At 37.8% G+C, this 21629-nt stretch overlaps 1 protein-coding gene across 3 annotated transcripts; it reads right to left on the reverse strand.

Moving 5' to 3' along the window:
* Positions 1-130: 130 nt before the first annotated feature.
* inpp5ka (inositol polyphosphate-5-phosphatase Ka) lies at positions 131-15012 on the reverse strand. 3 transcript variants are annotated; one of them, XM_036564804.1, is made up of 14 exons: positions 14813-15012; positions 13071-13146; positions 9158-9262; positions 8561-8669; positions 8100-8216; positions 6297-6472; positions 6082-6193; positions 5840-5949; positions 5179-5205; positions 3075-3315; positions 1760-1897; positions 1567-1641; positions 1357-1461; positions 131-1181 (listed from the first exon to the last, which is right to left on the reverse strand). In XM_036564804.1, the coding sequence occupies exons 2-14, from the start codon at positions 13136-13138 to the stop codon at positions 1101-1103; spliced, it is 1464 nt and encodes a 487-aa protein (XP_036420697.1). In that variant the 5' UTR covers positions 13139-13146; positions 14813-15012; the 3' UTR covers positions 131-1100. The 3 variants fall into 3 exon arrangements, with proteins under 3 accessions (XP_036420697.1, XP_036420711.1, XP_036420705.1); XM_036564818.1 differs by having other exon boundaries at positions 1558-1641; positions 14813-14897; XM_036564812.1 differs by lacking the exon at positions 5179-5205 and having other exon boundaries at positions 132-1181; positions 1558-1641; positions 14813-15001.
* Positions 15013-21629: the final 6617 nt, after the last annotated feature.

A 21629-nucleotide genomic window follows, 5' to 3' on the forward strand; every position in this document is an offset into this window, starting at 1 on the left:
CAACATCACTGTCAACTCCAGGCTGTGGGCGGGGCTTCGACAAAATAATCATTTAAAATCATTTTAGGTCCATTAGTAATGAACTACACACTGTGGAAATATGAAATAGGTTATACCAAAATAATAATTTTATTTGAATTAAATTCCACAACGCTGCTATGCATATGAACATATTTAGAAAACGTTACTGGTTTAAACAGAGACTAATGATTTACATCTTTTGTACAACACAAGTATAAATACAGTAAATTGCCAATAAATCTGTGTGCCTTATATTTAAATAACATAACACAGTATACATAAATAAAACAGTATATCTGTTATTACCAGTAGTATATCTGGCTTGAGACAAGATTAAGACCACACCTCATACAGTTCAAGAATAACAGCGCGAAATAAAATAAATCAATGCTTCATTTCTCACCCGATTTCATGTACATGTGATGTTACTTACTTACACAAATTGTAAATTATTTCACACAAACTACACGTCAAAGAAATCAGTGCAAATTCGGACCTTTTTCTAATAATCCTTTTGTGCGCAGCACTTGTACTTCGTTGTAACAGATCTGATTTAAATGAAATAGAATGACAAAGTGACAATAATACTGATGAGAATGATTACAGTACATTAACACGATGGAGTTGAATGGAGGGAGAAAAAGATGTAAAACCTGTAAAAGTTAGATAAAACAAACACAAAGGTTTTCCGATATTACAGTGACTGTAAGGCTAAATGTAACAAATTCTTGACGCAAAGCAGAAGCTATTGTAGAAAAGGTCTGTAGGAACTTGATTACATTTCTTTGGCAGTTTTTTACTCTGCTTAGAGGATTTACAATTAAAACAATTATGGGCCATAGTGGACCAAATATCACTGTTAAAAGGTACAGTAGCAGAAATGACGCAAAAAAAAAAAAAACGGAGAACGAAACAAATCACAGAATCAGTAAAACACTCTAAGCAGTGTTCTGATAAAATTGCACTTGCTTGAATGCCTCCACATATCGATGCTATTTCTGAAGCAAGAAGTAGTTAAAGAGCATCCAACACTGAGCACTCTGAAAGTGCATGTTGGTAAAAAGGCAAACCACATGGTCTTAACTGGCCACTGCCTGGTCCAGTCCATTAATATTCTCAGGCAATACTCCTTCTTCAATGGCTGCTCTGGACTCATGAACCTGAAACAGACATAACAGATGTCCATATAAAATAACTGACATGTAATTAAACTGCATGCTAAGTTCTAGTATTAAAAGCATTCAAACTAATTTTTACATGCTGAGAATTCATTATTCATATAGATGACACAGAGAAATATGTGCATAGGAAGCATATAACTGTTAATGTACTCACTTTAAAAGGTTCACTAACTCCCACAATGCATTGCAAGTTACTACTGTAGTAGCAGAGCACACATTCTCCCCCTTTGACTGGAATCTCCTCCTTGCTTACATAAACCTGAAGTAGATGAAGGAAATAAAAATCATTAAAAAACTCTCAAGTATGTTTGTCTGCAAGGGGCAGACTGTTAATGGAAGCAGTGAGGAATGCTACCTGTACGACCTCATCATTGAAGGCCACTTGGTCATCCTTTACCCAGGTGTAGGTGATGTAGTCACTAATGCTTCTGAATCCAACCTGGGGAAAGAGATCTTCTGTCACTCCTCAGTACAGCAAGTCAGAAGAGACATAAGCAAGTCACTTTTCTTCCCCTTCTGTTTTACTGAGGTTGTCAAGTGCTGCTATAAAGTCTGACCTTATAAAGGCCAATCCAGTCCCAGGCACTGGAGGGGAAGGGCTGCAGTGGGCTATAAGACACCAAGGCGTCCATATCTGCACTCCAGTCACCTTCAGCACACAGACGCACCAGTGGAATGTCGTATACCTTCCTCAGCTAAACAGGGAAAGGACAGGGTTATACTGCTATTGCCCAGGTCGTTATAGAGTAAAAAGGCTTAATCATAACTAAAAACAGTAGCAGGAGCCATCCTGACTGAATTTTGTTCACTTTTATAAAATTCTAAATATAGGCATCTTCAAATGCAGTGACTACTATTAGTTTGAACTTGGGTGCATAGGTAAACAAACAACTGAACATGGCAAAAGTAAGCAAATGACTCACACACCTTGCACTTGAGCACCATGTCGGGCAAATACAGGAAAACATGATCTCAGCCTTGAAATTTTTCATTTTTGTGGCCTTTTTGGTTCTTTGTTTTGATGTGAGAGTCAATTGGTTACTTGTGCCATAGATATCTGCATGTTACACAGTGTCAAAAAACACTCAAACAAGTCTATTTAAGATCACTTGATATTTCTGCAAAGCAAAGTGGTTAAGATGTAAACCAAGTAATTCAGAGTCCAGACAGAACCGTTCACAGTGGTGCTGATAGAATGTTTAATGTCTCTAAAAGCTACCTCGCAGGACGTTATTACATGAAATTGTTAGGAATGCACTGCTTCATGTCTGAGACACTGTGTTATGATAGATTTGAGATGAAGCTTTTTTTTTAATCAATTCCTGCTGTAGGGGTACATGCAAGGTGTTAACAAGGCAAAATAGTCCCCAAAGAAAACTTAGATTTTTTAGGTTTACCAATATTTTACAAATCTCAACATTACATGTTAAAAACTCAGAAAACATATGTATGTTCACTGGTCACTTGCACTGTACACACTGCGACCCCTAGCTACTATCAATACCAGTGTAAAGAATTTTGAGATAATACGTTTCTCTACAACTAGCAATTTCACATCAAACCACTCTGACTGACTTTGTTTACATCTCAACAATTGTGCAGAAACTGAATTAAATTTTAACAACTTGATGCAGTTTGAGGCATGTGTGTAACGATTGCATGCAGTTTGCACAAAGCTATCTGGTGTACAAAAGCTTCCATCACTTATTAGCCACATTAGCTTTACAGGTTCAAAGCAAAACTAACGAAGCACAGTTCAGACACCAAGCATCTCGGATGATCGACTGCATTTAGAATGATTTGAAATATTGTGTACATTTGATTTTTTCACTGAACTACTTCTTTAACAAATGAAGAGAAACTAAGGATCACCTCCAGTCTGAAGATGCCAATGACAGGCTTATGGTCGCTGACGCCATACTCCATGTTGCTGGTGTAACTGTCCTGGACCACTTTCAGAGGGTATTTCTCCACCAGATCCTCTAGCAGCTCCTTCTTCTTCTCTTTGGCTGCATCATCATCATCCTCTTCGAAAATGTCCTCAGGTGGGGGTGGCCTGGACTTGACCCGCCACAGAATCCGATCACACCACGCAGGCCTCCGCTTTTTCACACTAAGCAGTGAAAAACGGAGTGGAAAAAAAAAGAGAATGTGTGCTGTGAATGACTTATTGTACTGTTTGGGGAACTAAAAAACTGAGTGCTCGAACACAGTTTTGCAAAAGTATAGTAAATTATTAAGAGATGTTCAGAAACTATTAAAGGTACTTAGAGTGATATTAAAGGAATACTCAAGCATTTTCAACTTTATTTCTATCTCCCACATCAGTAGCACACAGTCGATTACTATGGAAATAATTTTTGACAGCATTTGCTTATTGGCTACTACTATAAATGTCCTCTGCGTCAAGAGGTTTTCTGTTATTTTACAGAAAGTACGGGGAAATGGATTGAATTATTGTCTATGTTAATTAACTGCATGCTACATCCACATACATACATGCTACATACATACAAAGGAGATTAGGTTGAGACTAGAGTACTGGAGCATTCCTTTAAGATTAGCTTTCTGTTACAATGCTCTGGGGAAACCCACTCATTTGGGCAATTAGGCAATGGAGTATGTTGTTGCTGTTGGATTGGATGAGAGACATAAATGTGACTAAACATGTGACACACCACCACATATTGTGTATGCAGGGTTAATTATGTATAGACAAACAGGTGCACACAGAAGTAACGAGAGGTGAGAGGCGGACAGCAGGCCAGCCACTCCTTCTCTGACTGGTCAGTTAGAGTCAAGGGAGGTTCAATATTTGAAATAAAGCACCCAACCTAACGATTTCTTTTTAACTAGGTGAGCCTTTAGCATACAATACTGTGCAAAAGTCACAGACCACCCTTCATTTATTTAATTTCCCATCAAAACTGCCATTAAGTAAAAGATATTAATTTTTCAGTTGCAGAAAAAAACAGAAGAAAAAACATAGTGAACAGAAAATTACACAGAAGCCTCAAGAACTAAATATCATGCAAACAAATTGCCTTTTTTCTTTTGCCTTTATTACACCCAAGTAATCCCAAACACATTCAATGATGTACACATTTGGATTCTGGGCTAGTCAGTCCATTGTTCTGAGAGCACCAGCAGCTTCTTTGTTTAATTTGTATTTTTTTTCTTTTTTCCACAATTTGACTTCTGAACAGCCACCCATCCTTTCAGACTCACAGCACTGAGTTGTCTTCTCACAGTGGAAAGACGAACAGAAATATCTGTTGACTTTTTTCAGATCTGAAGCAAGAGTGGACCTTAATTTTCCCCCCTCTCTTAAAGATGAAAGCAGTGCTGTTAATCTGATGGTTTTGTGGTCTACCACGTCTTGCATGGTTGTTAGGAGTCCCATTTTCCCTGTATCTGTTATTTATAATTTTTTTTTTTTTTTTACCTCAAGTTTTGAAAACTCCCATTTTTCACTCATTTTCCCATTGTCTTGTACTTGTACTTAAATAAATTAAATAAATAAAAGGTGGTCTATGAATTTTGCAGAACACTGTATCTCACATGGAGCATATGTCTTATGAACAATAACGTACACCTCCTCAGGAAAAAACAGAGTCAACTGAATCAGACACATTCCATCATACTTACTATTTCTATAATCAGCTTATGTATAACCCACGTTATTACATCTATAATCATCTTATGTACAATCACCTTATTGAGGCATTAAGCCTCAACACACAACGGGACACGGCGATGTTACAGGAGGAAAAGGTTCACCCGGAGAAATGTGAAATAGGGTTGGCCTGTGTTAATGCGGCCAGTACGTGGTTAGAAAATAACTTCAGCTCTGGACAGGAACACTAATGTATTGTTTCCATAAACCAGAGTGAAAGTGGACTTTAGGGAAGAGTGATAGGGAAGCATAAGTGAGGGTTTGCCAGTGAGAGAGAAGATGGGGAAATTTAAAGCTTACTTAAGACCAAACCAAGCCTTCTGTACCCTGCAAGGGCAAGAAAGAACAAACATGACAACCTAGAAGGAAACAGAGCTGTGGGAGATTACAAGGGATTCTTTCAAATAAAGTGTTGGTAAAGCATCACCTTAACTGACCTGTCCATGCATTTAACGTGAATACTTATATTTAGAACATGTTATTCATTTCAAATGAACTTTTTTCTGTATACATGCAAAAGGCCACACGGTTAGGACACCATTCATCGTATGTAGCTTTCTTTCAAATGCCAGATGCAAGTTTTATTGTTGTATAACAAACGTAACATGGTAGCCAATTAGCCATCATTGTTTATAACCTGCATAGAATCGACTACTTATAACAACTCAGCCCAGCTCAGCAATCTGGTATTTAAATATAGAAACTGAGCATTATCAGAGACTCTAACATTTTAGGAGTCTGTTATAAATAAGTTACGTATTTTGATTAAAACCTGGCTGTGCACTACAATTTCTCATTAGGTTAAATGACAACAACATTAAGTACAAAACAAAGCATTTACAGACAAAGCATTAAGCTTTTCTTTTAACTACTATGTCCATAAAACCAGTCTGCAATGCTGAGTTAGTGTTTGTGTATTTGTTCGTAAAATTCAAGAAGTAAAACAAGTAAAGCTACCTACCTTGAGTCATAGTTATCAGAGTTCAAGTCAAATTTATAAGTGGGTTGAAAATCAAGAGGTCCTTCTTCAAACTGCTGCAGTTTAGGCACCTTCTCCTTCATCACAGTTAGCTGGGGAGTAAAAGAGTTAAAGGGCAAAGCTTGATCTAAAAACCCATTTAAAAATAGCAAAACAACATGTATATACTAAATATCACATGTGATCATTTATCCAATAACAGTATAACCCTTCTCAGCATGTACCTGGTCTTTGGACCACAGCGAGTTGAAATTCTTGCTTGTGATGCAGTTTCGAATGAAATGCATCCCATGGTCCTCAATACGGAAATTCAAATCTCCAAACCAGAAGAGCACCCTAAACAGCAGAAAGTCTACATTAGCAACACAACTGAACAGACAAAACTATCAAATCCAACATATAGAATGCTATGCATCATATTATGGTAATGGTCACTGACTTGTGGTCTAAAACGGAGGGAGCTTTTTTCCCCTGGAAGGTTTGGGAATCCAAGATGTACTCAAATTCATCCACTCTTTCTGACGCATATTTCATGTCTGCAACAAGGTGACAGTTGAGGAAACAGAGCATATGGCCATAGAAGGACAGACGGATGGTCACTCCCCCTTTATTACCCTGGGAAAAACAGAGTAGTATCAGAAGAATAGGCAGGCAGATTTATACACCTCTTACTATGAGCTTTAATTCAGGCATCAATAGAAGAGATCAAAATCACAATAAATAATAAATTAAAAGACATTACAGTTGAGTGCAAAAGTTTGCATCCCCCTTAGATTATCTGTAATTAATCCAAAATTTGGTCTCTATTAATCATTAATCTTTAAAATAACATTACATACTCATTTAAGGGTGTTTTTCTCTGAAAACTTTTCATAGCGTCCATGTTAGAACAGCTCAAAGTGACCATATTAGCAAGCTCAAAAGTTTGCATCCCCTTTGATAAAAATTCAAAGAATTTAACTTGAATATGTAGAATTAAGTGTCTGAGCTTTGAAAATCAGTGCCAGCTTGTTAAGTGGCATTAGATGTGTTAGATTAGGCTTGTAGTTTAAATTAGCAGGTAGGTAGGTCTTCAGGAGTAGTTTTAAGCAGTTTGCTGAGAGCAACAAAGATGGGATCAGTAAAAACAGATGTCTGAACACCTCAAAAGGAAATGACAAATGTTTAAAGGAGCTGGAGAGGGATGTAAAAAGTTTTCAAAGCATTTTGGCAAATCGGTAGCAACTGTGAAGACCATTATCCAGAAATGGAATAAAGGTGGACACATGAAGACTCTACCAAGAAGTGGAAGAGGAAGAAAAATAAGTGAACAAACTGCCAGGAAAGAGAGCTCGAGAACTCTGTAAGAATCCAAAACAAACAGCAGGGGACCTAAAAAAGTCTGTCTCCACATTGAAGTGCAGTCTACACAAGTCTGGACTGTTTGAGATAAAAGCATGCAGGAAGCCACTGCTTACTTCAACACACAAGACAGCACAGAGTATGCAAAAGAGCATATAAATAGACCAGATGAATTTCCGAACAATATTATGTGGTCTTTTGAGATCAAAATTGAACTTATTGATCACAATTCACACAGATATGTGCGGCGAGGAAAAAAAAACTGTGCCTATAAGGATAAGAACATCATTCCCACAGTAAAACATGGTATGTTAACACTGATGTTTTGTGGGTGTATGTCTGCATCAGGGACTGGAGCTCTGCAGAAAGTGGAAGAAAGAATGAATGCAGTCCAATATGAACAGATTTTAGAGCAAAGCCTCGTACCATCAGTGAAAAAGCTATAAATGAAGTATGGATGGATCCTGCTACAAGACAATGATCCAAAACATAAAGCTTAAAGTCAGTTGTGACAAGGGTTAAAAGACCCTTGCCTTGCCAGTCTCCAAACCTGAATATAACAGAATGGATAGATTTGAAGTAAGCAGTACAAGACAGACAGCCCATCAATCTGGTAGAACTGGAGTTAATATGCCAGCAAGAATGGACTAACTTTACACCTGAGATCGTACAAAAGTTGACAATATTTCTTACTTTTGATGATCTTTGTCTTACTTCTTTTGTCATTTCAAAGTAAAAGGATGCAAACTTTTGTACTCAACTGTATCTGGAATTACAAGCTATATCATTTAGATGCTAAAAAGATGGTAGGTTTAATTTTTCTTAATCAGAATTGAACCTTGTCACACAGAGCTCACTTTTTAACTGGTAAACTCAGCTCATTCACATTGACTCAACTTACCCAGTACCCATAGATCCCAGTGCGAGTGTACGTGACCTGGATGTCTCTGATGAAGGGGACGTGCTCTATCTTTGAAAAGAACAGCAGGAGCAGGCCCTGCATTCGTATGGAGGACACCTGGGAAAGGGCGGGATAGAGAATGTGACCATGTTGGTTTAGTTATTATAAAGGAAATGACAGAGCACAGAGAATATTAAAAGCACAAAATATCATTTTTGCCACCACAGCCATGAATGTAATCCACAGTAGTGCACTATACCACAGCAGTAAGCAAGCATTCATACCAGTGTTATTCAACTCCAATCCTGGATGGCCAATGTCCAGTACAGTTTGTTGATTTCCCTGCTCAAACGCACCTACAATCCTGTCAATTACAGATGAGTTGTGTCAGGTGTGTTTGAGCAGGGAAATGACCAAAACATACTGGATACCACTGAGAACAAAAGTGAAAGACTCTTTACTTTAACATAGCCCAGAGGGGCCAGCGTGTTCATGAACAAGTGACTCCAGGAATCGCCAAACACCAGATCGATCACAAACTTCAGAGGTGCTGCCCTCACCTCCTGTAGGCTAGGAAAGAACACAAGAACATAAACAGTAGCTTAGATAGACACTTGTTTATACCTATAAATAAAAAAAATAATGTTTTCTTTGCAGCTTTGAACTAGAAAAAGCTAACTAACTATAAGTCAAATAATAAAAATAAAAAAAAACACTAAAAAGCTACAGTTACTGAACAATTTGTTCATATGAGTATCCAGATTTTGATGACATTCCTGACTGTTCCTATGAAGGAAGCTAGAGCTGCAGTCATGGCAGCTAAAAGAGATTTACTCTCATAGTATTTTATAAAAAATTAACCCAGTTAAACCAAAATATATCTTTAAAATGTTATGTAAGTGAAAACTGACACAGACTTTCTGAACGAATTATGACTTGACTGTGCTACAATGCATTTATGACTATGATGTGGTGCATGTTTGTTATTCGATGGCCAGTTTATAAGACCAAGACAGTGAAAAATGTTTCGTCCTGACTCTAAACACTTTGGTGCTCACCCGATCACATAGAGGTCCGCTTTCTTTGAGGAGTTAAGCTGGAGCAGTGACGTGACATCATCAGGAGGCTCTGCTGTAGCCACATTCCATGTGACCATGTAGAGCCTGTGGGAAAAAAGAAATTAAGTATGAGCGACAGAAAGAATGAGGCAATTCGAGTAAAATACTTTAACCTGACACACCTTTAATGAAGCTATTTTTCAGCTTCCTTTCCCGCTTAAATAATCTGTCTGGTATGTAAAAGTCTTACTGGTCCTCATAACTCCTGTGATTAACAATAACTGTTTCAACTAATCGCCACAAGAAATGCCAAGCAAAGTACACCGTAGATTAGGATCTCAGACTGCCCTATCCATCTTAGCCATTTTTGGAGCTGATAAATGACACAAACAGGTTTTTTCCAAGAAGCCACTCTTCTTCCCGACCAATCTAAAAACACAGCTCATGAGAAACTATTTAGAAAAACAAAAAGGTCTGCAGCGTTACACAAACACGGCTATTATAGACACAGAAAAAACAAAAGCTCCAGGCGAAACCTTCATCAATGTGCTCATTCTTTCTTGTTAGAAGAAAAAAAAACACATAAGACACCAACAGACAATTCCTGATAGGAATTGACCCCACTGATGCTCTTGTGGCTGAATGCAATTAAAAATCCTCACAGCAATGGTCCAACTTACAGTGTAAAGCCTTCCCAGAAGAGTAGAGGCTGTTACGGCAGCACAGGGGAACAAACTTCCAATTGATACCCTTGATTTCAGAAGAAATATTGGATAACCTTACAGTGTATATTACCAGGCATCTCACAATTATAATATGCAGCAATATAATCACAATACTGGTAAGTTGTCCTTATCAAGCAGGCTTAATTTCTAGCATGAAGGAAAACCAGGCAAATGCTTCATTATTATACTCTTTTTCCCAAAAATTATAAAATGTTATTGTGAAAAATAAATTGATTGTGCCCAACATCAGATTCCTGGCATGAAGGAAAGCAAAGGCCCATAAACCAAATAAAAGCTTTTAAAACCTTGCAAAATAGACAACCTGAACTGATCTTTCTTGCGTTGCTGAGCCCTCTGTCCACAGATTTGAAAAGCCCCGTCAAGGGTTTTGGTCACCTGGGCATGAATTTTGTCTTTAGGGTCCAGGTCATCCACACAGGTCATCAGCATGGTCAGCCGCTGCCGCAGTAGCATTCGGCTGCCCGTGGACTGAGTGCCTGTGCTAGCCACGCTGTCTGAGCGAGGTCGCATCTTAGTGCTGAAATGTGCGTTAATTTCTTCCATGTTGTCTCGCAGCGTCCGTCTCCACAGTCACGTCTAATTCAAGAAGAAGTAGCTCAAGGCCAATATTCACAATGAACTCTAAGGCGACCTCTCTGTATCTGCATTAAGCTACTGCACAAGACCGTCGCTCTGCTAAGCAGTGATGCAAAGCAAGCATAAAAGAAGAATTGTTAGAGAAGTTTTGAGTTCAAGCGTATCCAATGCAAGAAACTTAGTTCCAGTGTCTCAGCAGCCAGCAGCTCTTTCCCACCCAGCAAGGACAATGTGAGGGCTGCAGTGGGCTGGACTTTGGACCAGCTTAGAGAAGTAACTGGACTCAAAGAAAAGCCACGTGAGAAACACAAACAATTTAGGCTTTACGTCACAGTCATGTCTTAACATATTAGCTTATTATGCTGGCCAAAATGTTGGCTCACAAAGGGCAATTGTAAAAAATGTTCAAGAGGGATGATCTGGCTTAATCGTAACGTCTTGGTTTGATATGTCTTAATGAATCCAAAGCAACTTGGTATGCAAACCTTAAAAATGGATTGAATTAGTGTATCCAGACAACCGGACATCTTAAGTCAGAGGAGTCCCCAATCCTAGGCCTTGAGATAAACCACCCTGGAGACTCCAACACTGCTTGCTCTACTGTTCAGATGCCACCTGGAGCCCTTTATTACCTGGATCAGGTCTGCTACATTAGGATTGCAGCTAAAGTCCACAAGGTGGTAGATGTCCAGAAATACACACACCTCACTTAAGTAATACAACAACATCAACCCAAAAGCGATGGGAATGGGGTTTGGCAGTTTTGGAAAGTGTCAGGAAAATGGCATCTCTTTACAGTACCCTTCAAACCGAGCCCTGATATGCGCTGTGTTGAAATGGTTCACTCGTGAACTCTATCACTATTCACTACATGTGATGTATGACTTCCACAGTAGAGGGTGAAATATATAAAATACTTAATTTCTACCTTAATATCTAAAAAACTGCTTGTTGAAGAACATTATTTTTAAACTGCTGGATTTTTGCTGAGGCATTTTTGGTAAATTTGCAAGCCTCAACCCATCCTTGCTCATAAAGGACTCAGCCTTTCCTGGATGCTCCTTTTATATCCAACCATGACTGCATCACCTGCTTAAGATGTTATTTGAACATTCACAATGTTTCTAGTCTTAAACTGTCCCTGTCTTAACTGTTTTGGAACATGTTACAGGCATCAACTTCAGAACCAGCACATATTTACAATATTTACAAAGAAACAATGAGTTGCTAAGATAAAACATTATGATACGTTTGTACTGTTTTCATTCAAATGCAGGTTAAGGGCTGATTTATAAATCACTGCTTTCTTTTAATGTGCATTTTATCCACTGTCCCAACTTTTTACTTGGGTAAAAAAATGCAGTAAAATGAATAAAATGCAGACATTTTGGCGTAGCGTCACCTCAACGTTCTGCTCTTCCAGAGTTGAATAAATACGTCACCAAATATTGGTTTGATTTACCTGTCAAATATTAACATCAGTCCGGTAGCATTTTTTTAAGCACACGTCTGCAGATGTTATATCGATATTATTGCGCGTCCCTAAAATCTAAATATCTAAAATATCCAGAATGTCTCATGTTTGAAAAGCGGAGCCAAAGTCTCTCTGATCAAACAGCTATTCATAACAATTTGTGAGGAAATTACAATAACAATAAACATTTACTACTTTTTTGCCCCGTCATAATACTGTTCCCAAAATACTCTAGATTAGGAATAAGCCATCAGTTTATGTTCAGGTGTATAGTTTAGAGCATTTCAATCTGCACCGTATACTGTATTTTTATGATTCTACACTTTAGAGTGGTAGTGTACGTTTAGGGCGTCTTTGCTTTCCTTTTTATTAACTGTTGCTTTTGATTCATGCCTGCAACCACAGCTTTGATGTTACTCATGATAAAGCACTTCCTCTTGTGTTCTCTCTATCTCTTAACTCACACATCTCAAGGTCTAAGCACTCTGCACACTGTACTTTTTCACTGTCCAGTCCACACAGAGGTTTTTGAAACATGCAACCACTTTCTTGCATTACTGTCTGTGACAGAGGTCTTCAGCTACAGACCTCAGTCTTCTCTAGTGGGTGTGACAATGAACTACATATACTGAACTATAGTTCAAAGAGTCTTCAGCTTTATGGAACACAGCAGATTCTCAGAAGTCACAGTTCAAAAAGTTTTTTTTTATTTTTACTTCTACAAGCTATAACATCAAATAAACTACACACAAGGACCTGAGCGAAGTCAGCATACATTTAATGTGTTATACAACCTGTAGCATCATACTTCTCCCATATATGACCCGCTTTGGCCCTCATAAATAGAAACCACTCGCTCTGCCTGGTGCATGTTGAGAAACCTAATCACTGAGGTCTAATCCTTTACTTTTTTCTTACATCACTAGCTTCTCATTTTGCCCACAAAGAGGTTGTGCTGTTCACGCTGAGGATCTGGAGTGTTGAAACACAACTTAAAAAAGCTTGAGTTTCTGAAGCAGAACAACAAGGCTTATCCTGACTATATGAAACGTTGTGCTCAGGCCATGCTACTGTCTTACATCACCATGTTCAGAACATATCAGACAATCAGTCAAACCTGAAGGTGTCCATCTTATGGTCCAGACTGACAGAGCTCAGGGCACTGGACAAGGCCTCCTGCTCCATCTTCACACCTGGCAAACACACAAATAGTTCATGCACAGCCAAAAAAACTAAATATATGGTACAAAGAGTAGTTTAAACAGCTGCTCCGAACAAGTTATTGACTATACAGCAAATTAAAAGTCTGCAAAATTATGTACCTTGCTATTTTTCCTGTATCTCTTTGCATTAGCTATCTAGATATCATGAATAGATATATAGATATTGACAAATTTCTTTATAAAATAGGTATATAGCAACACTACGACAATCTACAAACATTCTAGTGCACTGTGTAGTAATACATATATATCAGTATATACAACAAGAACTAATAATAATAATAATTATTATTATTAAACTTTCATCTCTGTCCCCCAGTAACACCACCTTGTAACAATTCATAATACTGGTGCATTGTCCTATAGCAGGGATGGGCAGTATGACTGTATTTATCATTATTGTGATAAATTACGCCACGATATGTCACAATATGCTTTTCCAAGCATATCGTGGATATCATCAGTACTTATAAACACTTCCCAACTGCATGTTTGATCATTAGTACTGTTGAAGTGAATTGGGTGTGGCACTGTGTGTAAAATGTGTAAAATAAATCACTAAATACGTAGTTTTTGACAGTATTTTCTATACTATAACGTGGCACTACTTTGTCTTTTACAATTCATCAAACAGCTGAAAAAAATTTCACGTATCGTGAAAAGTTCTTACAGTATCGTGATATTACATTTTTGCCATAACACCCACCTCTACAATGTAGTAAACAACAGAACCTCTACTGTAAGTTACTATAAGATTCTAGGCCCACTTTATTTCAATAGACCCTTACAGATCATCTACAGATGCTCAGATGGTTACTTAAGCATCAATCTGTTGAAACTGGTTAAACTTGCTTTTCTACAGTGTCACGGTCGGGTTTAGGGTTATGATTACGCTTGGAGTTGAGGTTAAGGTTCAGTTTAGATTTAAGAGAAACATGCCAGCAAAATAACAGCTGACCCATCTCATCCTGGACATCACCTGTTCCAGCCACTCCCCTCTGGTAGAAGATTCAGGGCCATCAAAACCAGCAAAACCAGACATACTATTTTTTCCTTTAGTTAAATATTTAATAACAGCCTGTTTGCTTGTCTGATCTATTTGGTATGTTAGCTAGGTTAACTCACCAGGACAAATCCCCTGTATGTGGAACACGAAATAAAGTGATTCCAAGTCTGAAACTATTACATTCAGCTTCAAGTTCAGGTTCAATAGCTCTTCTGTTCAGTCTTCGTTAATTAAAGAGTATTTACAGCGTATCTACAATGGGACTGTCCTATAGGTTAGCTAGTTTTCATACGGGTTCTTTTCAGTACCAGCAGCTAAAAAAGCGATGTCTTATCACGTTTTTGATTCAAGTCCGTCATAAACTGAATAATCTCAAACTTTCATATCATATAATGTTAGTATATATTCCACACATATCGTTACCTTATCAGAACTTCAGTGTTTGTACTGTAAAACACAACCAGACGAAGTTAAACTAGTTTGACACTCGTCCATCATCACCGGTCGCCCACAGAGCACAGCTGTAGCGTTAACTGCTAACTAGCTGCTGCTAACGCTCGTTACCATTTTAAACAGCCGGAAAAACACAGTCGTTTTAAAACGTTCCCAAGTAATGAGCTACCAAACTACCTGGCGCTCTTCTCTTGCCGTCTTTCTCAGTCCGAAGGTCCTTGTAACACTGAGCAGAAGGTGGTGGTAATGAAACTGAACTGCTTCTTCCTCTGCGCCGTGTTTACTGGCCTGCCTTCACTGCATGGCTGTGTCCGAAACCGAAACCAGCGTCTCAAACGGTCGATTCAGACTATACTGGGTGTCTTCCTGCCTGAGAATACTGCCTAAGTAGGCAGCATTTGTTACATTTCGGACACAGCCCACATAGCTACAGGTGAAGCTGCTCACACGTACAAAACATCAACACAGACGCTAGATTTCAAAATATGAGTCCCAACAGGCGCTCTCGTCTGTGTGCTTGTTTAAAATTGTAAATTAAGAGTCTCAATGGAAGTGTCCTTTTTCTGTGTGCATGATCATAATCTCTCACTTGTACTGCTGGTCGTTTTAATTACTTTCTTCAATAATACAAAATCTGTTTTTTCTTTTCAGACACATGTATCAACACTCGCTGTAATATGATGCTAGTTCTCTATAATTTCATAGAGTTCATAATTAATTTGTAAAAATTGTTGAAATAAGCTTTAAAGTAGGCAAAAGTTAAATACATTATAACAAAATTAAAACCCAGAACATCTCATGTTGGCTTTAATGATTCAGCTTTCTGTTTTTTGTTTGTTTGTTTCATTTGTTTCATTAATTTTAAGGGTTAATCAATTAACTTTCAATTAACTAAAAAAAAAACTATAAATATATCATTTTATACCTTCTTGTTGTGCCCAAAAACCATACTGAATACAGTATCTACAAAATATTTTCCATTTTCTAGTTTAAAAAGAACCCAAAAAATGAGTGTCTGTATTTTTAGCATCTTAACTGTCACAGATGGCTTCACCTTATTATTTTCAAGCTCTGTTTGTGTCAAGGTAAGTTTTTTTTTTTCCATTATAGATATTGCTTAAATATGTGAGCAGAATCCCTGAAAGACAACTCTCATAACTGTCTGAAGCCCCGTCTCAGACAGTATTCTATTGGCTGATGCATAGATACATCAGGCTTCATTCATCCATCCCTCCATTCATTCATTCATCCATTCATTCATGTATGTCACAGGGGTGGGTAGAGTATCTAGAAAGGCTAAAACCGCAGTTATCCAAAAGTGTTACTTCAGTGGAATATTGACTCAACCAGAAGGAAAAATAGCGACCAAAAACATAGAACCCAGGGAACGTAGAACTGCAGTGTACCTTCTTAGCACATCCAGAATCTATCAGTATAGAAACTGAAGTCTGTTTAGCGTATTCATCTCTTGTTGTTGTCTTAAGTAAAATTAAGGGAGAGGTGTGGGCAGCAGCAGAGCAGCACAGGGGCTGAAACCAACAGAGAAGAATCAAGAGAATAAAGAGTTGTAAAGATAAGAAAAACAGCCTGTTTAATTCTAAGCGATAAAGAGAGGTGGGAAAAAGGCAACATAAAAGTGAATTATTACTGTTTTCGATACATACACAAACATCAAAAGCAGATCTCAGGGTGGAAAAATAAAAACAAGAAAAATGTAGGATAAACCTGACAGGTTTAAGTGCTGTTTAGTGCTGAAATCCTCAAGGTGGTTCTAGAGCTGTTATTAGTGCAAATATTTACTTGTGATTCTAATTTACTCTAAATAAACTTTGTTACTCTGAAGCAGTGTTAGTGTAGTGGGTAGCACCACTGCTACCAGCACACCACGCTATACCAGTAAGAGTACTAAACCAAAACACAAAAAGAAATTAAAACTAATTATTAGGGATTAAAATATAACTAGGGGAAATTAGATAACATTCTTTACAGATATACTTCATTCATTCACTTACTGAAAGCCATAAACTGTACTTCTTACCTGGGTTATTAACTAAGCCAACAATAAACATGAAAGTACACTGCAAAAATATATATCTTGGCAAGTGAAAAAATCTCAAATCTAGTCAACATATCTAATATTTCTCATTTTGAGATTTTTGCAAGCTTATTGTAAGATTCGATCACATAATCAGAAGGGAGTAGAAGAACTGGGAGTGACCGTAGGCTTGTAGGATTAGAGAAGGTCAGAGAGATAGGAAGGAGCAAGACTGCTGAGAGCTTTGTAAGTGTGAAAAAGGATCTTAAACTGTATCTGTAAATTGTAGTAAGTTAAATTATCTCACTATATTGGCTGATAAATTTGCCTGTTTCAGGCATATTTTTTACAGCAAGCAAAATTATCTGGTAACATGGTGAGATCGTTCAACTTAATACGATCACTTAGAACAAGTACAAATGTCTAGAAATTAGTTAAATAATCTTATAACAAGCTTACAACAGTCTCAAAATGAGAAATACTACATATACCTAATACATATTTAATACACAGCTAGATTTAAGATACATTCACATGCCCAGATTTCACTTTTTTGCAGTGTATATATATAAATAAACAGATCACCAACCACTTTATTGGGAACACTATACTCATACTGAGCAGGGCCTCCCTCTGCTCTCAAAACAGCCTCAATTCTTCGTGGCATGAATTCCACAAGATGTTGGAAACATTCCTTTGATATTCTGGTCCATCCTGACACGATTGTATCATGCAAGTGAAGATTGATTGTTACTAATAGGCCCAGGAAAAAATAAGTGTGCCAAGAAAACTTTCCCCACACCATTGTACCACCTCCACCAGCCTGGACTATTGACACAAGGCAGATTGGGTCCATGGATTCAAGCTGTTGGCATCAAATTCTGATCCATACCATCTTTGTGCCTCAGCAGAAACTGATGATTCACAAGACCACACAGTCTTCAACTGTCCACTTTTGGTGAGTGTTTGCCCACTACAGCCTCAGCTTTCTGTTCTTGACTGACAGAAGTGGAGCCTGGCATGATCTTCTGCTGTTATAGCCCATGCGGGCTGACCTGATTCTTCAGAAAAAAAACTTGTCATGGCTTTAGTTTTTTAGTAAAACCAAATTGTGCTGGGATTTACTGGCTTAAGAGTTCTATTGGAGTGAAAGCTGCTGCCCGGAAAAGCTAAAACTTGTGGGTTAATTATTATTGTTAATTATTAATTATTAGCATTTTTGTCTATGCCAGAACTAGCTCATGTCTCCTTTTTGACTAGCGTTATTTCTTCTAATTCTCCTGAGAAAAAACACTATTAAGTCTCTTGAGCCAAAGAGCAACATTGGAGCAATACATTTTTTATCTGAGCAGGACAGAAAAAAAGTATCAGAAAAATATTTACTGGTGTGTTTTTTTTATGTGCGTTTACATGCACTTTAAAACTTTCTGGGAGTTTGATTACTGGATTCTAGGTCTGCTTGTTTCTTTCGCCCATGTATCTTCAGTCCATGATAAAGTTAACCATTATTTAACTAACCAGTGAGAAAAAGGATATTCCCCTTTGATCTAGACTGTTTCCTGTCCATTTATGCACCAATGCCCTCATTAGTGTTATCTCTGTGAATGTGTGTAATATGGATCTATTTAAACTGTTCCAAAATCCCCCGAAACCTCATTTTTATGACTCATGACTGCTCAGCAGATTTGGGATGTCAGTCCAAAAAAAAATGTTGACTCACATGAGCAGAAAATGAGTCTAGTTCATGATTGAACACAGTGCTGGATTCTGAGTGCGCTTTACTGTAAAACCTGTAATCCTGGAAACAACCACGCTAGTTTTAACATATCTTAAAGCAAAAGGCATTTTGACTTGTTTGATCTGGGCAGTGATGCTATCTTCAGTGCTAACAGTACATAGTAAATACCATCTAAATTCAAGGTTGTTGCAAAGTGAGTTCACGTCCAGGAATTCCATTCTAATAGTACTTAGCAGGAACTGTTAACAGGACTTGTACTTACATGCTTTACTGAAGATGTTTGTCTGTTTTTGGGCAGTTTAACTCTTTTACTCCATCCTTATTATTCAGCGTCATTATCCAGACTTGTCCACTACTATAAACCAGCGTTTCTTTGTCTTCTTAATTGATCCCAGACTTCACCACATGAAAACAGCATATGTGCATGTTTTATGTTTTACTGGTTACTTGGCACCACCAAAAGTCCCTTAGAAAAGCCTTCTCCTCCTCTGCTGCTGATAACAAATGAAGTGTTGAAAGATCAGGCAAACGTCATATAAACAGTTTTATTTTCAGCACATATTACAGGATACAGCTTCAGTTTGGACAGCAATGAGGACAGCGCCTTCTTCCAAAGTTTGATGCTTCTTTTACCACTCCCTGTCCATATGCAATCATTTTTCATATTTCAAATATGTGCATAAGTCATACTTTTTTAAAAATAAAAGAACATGATGTCATGTACGCGTTGGTAAAGTTTCAAAATGTACCGTTCACTCTCCAGTCCATCCAGTCTATTTATGGAAACTAAGCTGCAGACAGCTCATTTTGAATTGATGTCACATGTAACATACTTAAATATATACACCTATTCAGCCTACAGCAGTTTAGCATCGCCAATTCACACTGAAGTTATAAGGAGTGTTTCAGCATGGACTGCTTTTTGAATGAGGCACAATGCAGAGCAGCCAATCAAAGCAGAGGTCATTTTCATATATCAGTCATAAAGATACAGTAAGAAAAACAGCCTGTTTAATTCTAAGTGATAAAGACAGGTGGGGAAAAGGCAACGTAAAAGTGAATTATTACTGTTTTTGATACATACACAAACATCGAAAGCAGATCTCAGGGTGGAAAAATAAAAACAAGAAAAATGTAGGATAAAGGCCTTTTATCTGACAGGTTCAAGTGCTGTTTAGTGCTGAAATTATCAAGGTGGCTCTAGAAATGTTATTCGTGCAAATATTTACATGTAATTCTAATTTAATCTAAATAAACTTTGTTACTCTGAAGCAGTGTTAGTGTAGTGGGTAGCACCACTGCTTCCAGCATATTCCAGTAAGAGTACTTGGGCAAGACTCCCAATGCCATATTTGCCAACATTTGTATCATAATTAAACTGTCGGACTGCGTTGACAGGACATTTTGATATCTGTCAAAATGTGTTGCTGGTTTGTTGGCGCCATGTTTGTGGGTGGAGACCGATATCAGCAGGAAATTATTCCAATATAAAAGCTCAAAAGCGAAATCTGCTGGCAGTTGCTGCTCTTTTTCATAAAAGGAAGCAGGTTTGATTAGTAATCAAACTATTCGCTATCCTACTATGTCTGGATTGTACAGCTCTAAACAATGCTGGAGTGAGAAATCAGAAGAGTCAGTAGCATTTTGGGCTGCAGTGTATAAATTCATACAAATAAGCACAAGAACACTCAAACTGTAAATGCACCTCCAAATGTATATCTGTAGTAATTTAAGGGTTAAACCAGCAGCTCCCACCCCAGTTTGCTGATTGTAACTTGCATAGTGGATTGAAATCAGATCAAGTTAAAGTTAGCATTTTATTCTTATTTCCCGTTCCACGTTAAATGATGCAGCAGTTACATTCAGACGCCTATATGGGTGCTGGCTTGTAAATGCAGCTCTATTTTAGGTGGAACAGAAATTCCAATAAGAAACTTTATACAGCTTTAAGACATTGGCATAAAAAATCTCTCGCAACACAACAGACAGAATTTATTCACTACAAAGTTTATTACTGTTTTCACAATTTTCATACCTGAATCATGTGAAGATGGACAGCAATGGCAAGAACTACAGAAAACCAAGGTGGCGTGGTGAAAACAGGAATGAAGAAGCTAGTTAAGGTGGATGAGGACATATCCGAGCATGTGGGCAGTGAGAAATGTTGACAGGACTTCAATGTTGGCTCCTTATCTAATGTTAGCATTAGTTTGTAGCACACTGACTGTCATGATTATTTCAAATGTAAGACAAAAACGTTTGTCATTTTTCATTTAATCATAAGAGTAAGAAAAGAAGATGACAAAAACGCACACATTTGGAAAAAGATATGCTGAACAAAGGCAATGCTGTGTGTGGGTGTATAGCAGGAGAAATACAGTTAGAGTTTAAGGTGGGCCGGTCCGCATCATATGACTCCCGGTTTGAAAACAAGTCCTACTCCGGCCCTGAGTCTAAATACGAGTTGACAGCAGTGATTGGTTTCTCATAACTGTCTGAAGCCCCGTCTCAGACAGTATTCTATTGGCTGATGCATAGATACATCAGACTACGTTATTTTCAGGTGTCTGCTGTCCATCAATGCATCATTCTCATTGTAATCAATGGGAGTATTTCAAGAGGTGTATAGATGAATTTGAGGTGTATTTTGACAAATACAAAAATGTCCTTGTAAACGCAGCATAAAGGCAGATGCCAAATGCATAAGTGTAAATGTCCAACCTACAAACAAAACAACCTTATTTGTATCAAATCATCTTGAAGAGAGAAGTTTTGATGGGGAGTGTGTAGACACTCTAAAAAATAAAGGATCCTAAATGGTTCTTGGCTTGAACATATGGCTGTAATTCAATCTGTATAGAAACTTAACATTATGTGGACATTTTTTAAGCTTTAGTGGTTCTGGCACATCTCATTTACAGATAATGGTTCTTTAAAGAACCATTCATTGAAAGGTATTTCAGTTAACTAAAAGTGATTCCTCCATAGCATTTCTTTAAATGACTGTTAGCCTTTCTGGTACTTTTACTTGTAAAACGCATTTTGTTAGTTTGCTGTTTCTCTGTTCTAACTCGACCCGGTTTAGAGATCACGCAGCAGCTCTTACTCACAGCAGCATGGCAGTGTATCACAGTCATGAACGTCTGGAACAGGTAATAATAGACATAAGAATGGCATCATGATCAGTCAGGAGAGTGCTGACGGAATATGTGCTCTATTTT

Source organism: Colossoma macropomum, unplaced genomic scaffold (genome assembly GCF_904425465.1).
Source record: "Colossoma macropomum unplaced genomic scaffold, Colossoma_macropomum, whole genome shotgun sequence".
NCBI classification, from domain to species: Eukaryota; Metazoa; Chordata; class Actinopteri; order Characiformes; family Serrasalmidae; genus Colossoma; species Colossoma macropomum.

Bases quoted from the DNA above. Each gene is read 5' to 3' on its own strand.
- inpp5ka (XM_036564818.1), bottom strand. From the start codon at position 13,138: ATGGAGCAGGAGGCCTTGTCCAGTGCCCTGAGCTCTGTCAGTCTGGAC. The intron at 1,462-1,557 runs GTAGCATTCCTC...CATCTACTTCAG, and splicing joins TCAATGATGAGGTCGTACAG to GTTTATGTAAGCAAGGAGGA. The intron at 1,182-1,356 runs GTGAGTACATTA...TGTCTGTTTCAG, and splicing joins GAGTTAGTGAACCTTTTAAA to GTTCATGAGTCCAGAGCAGC.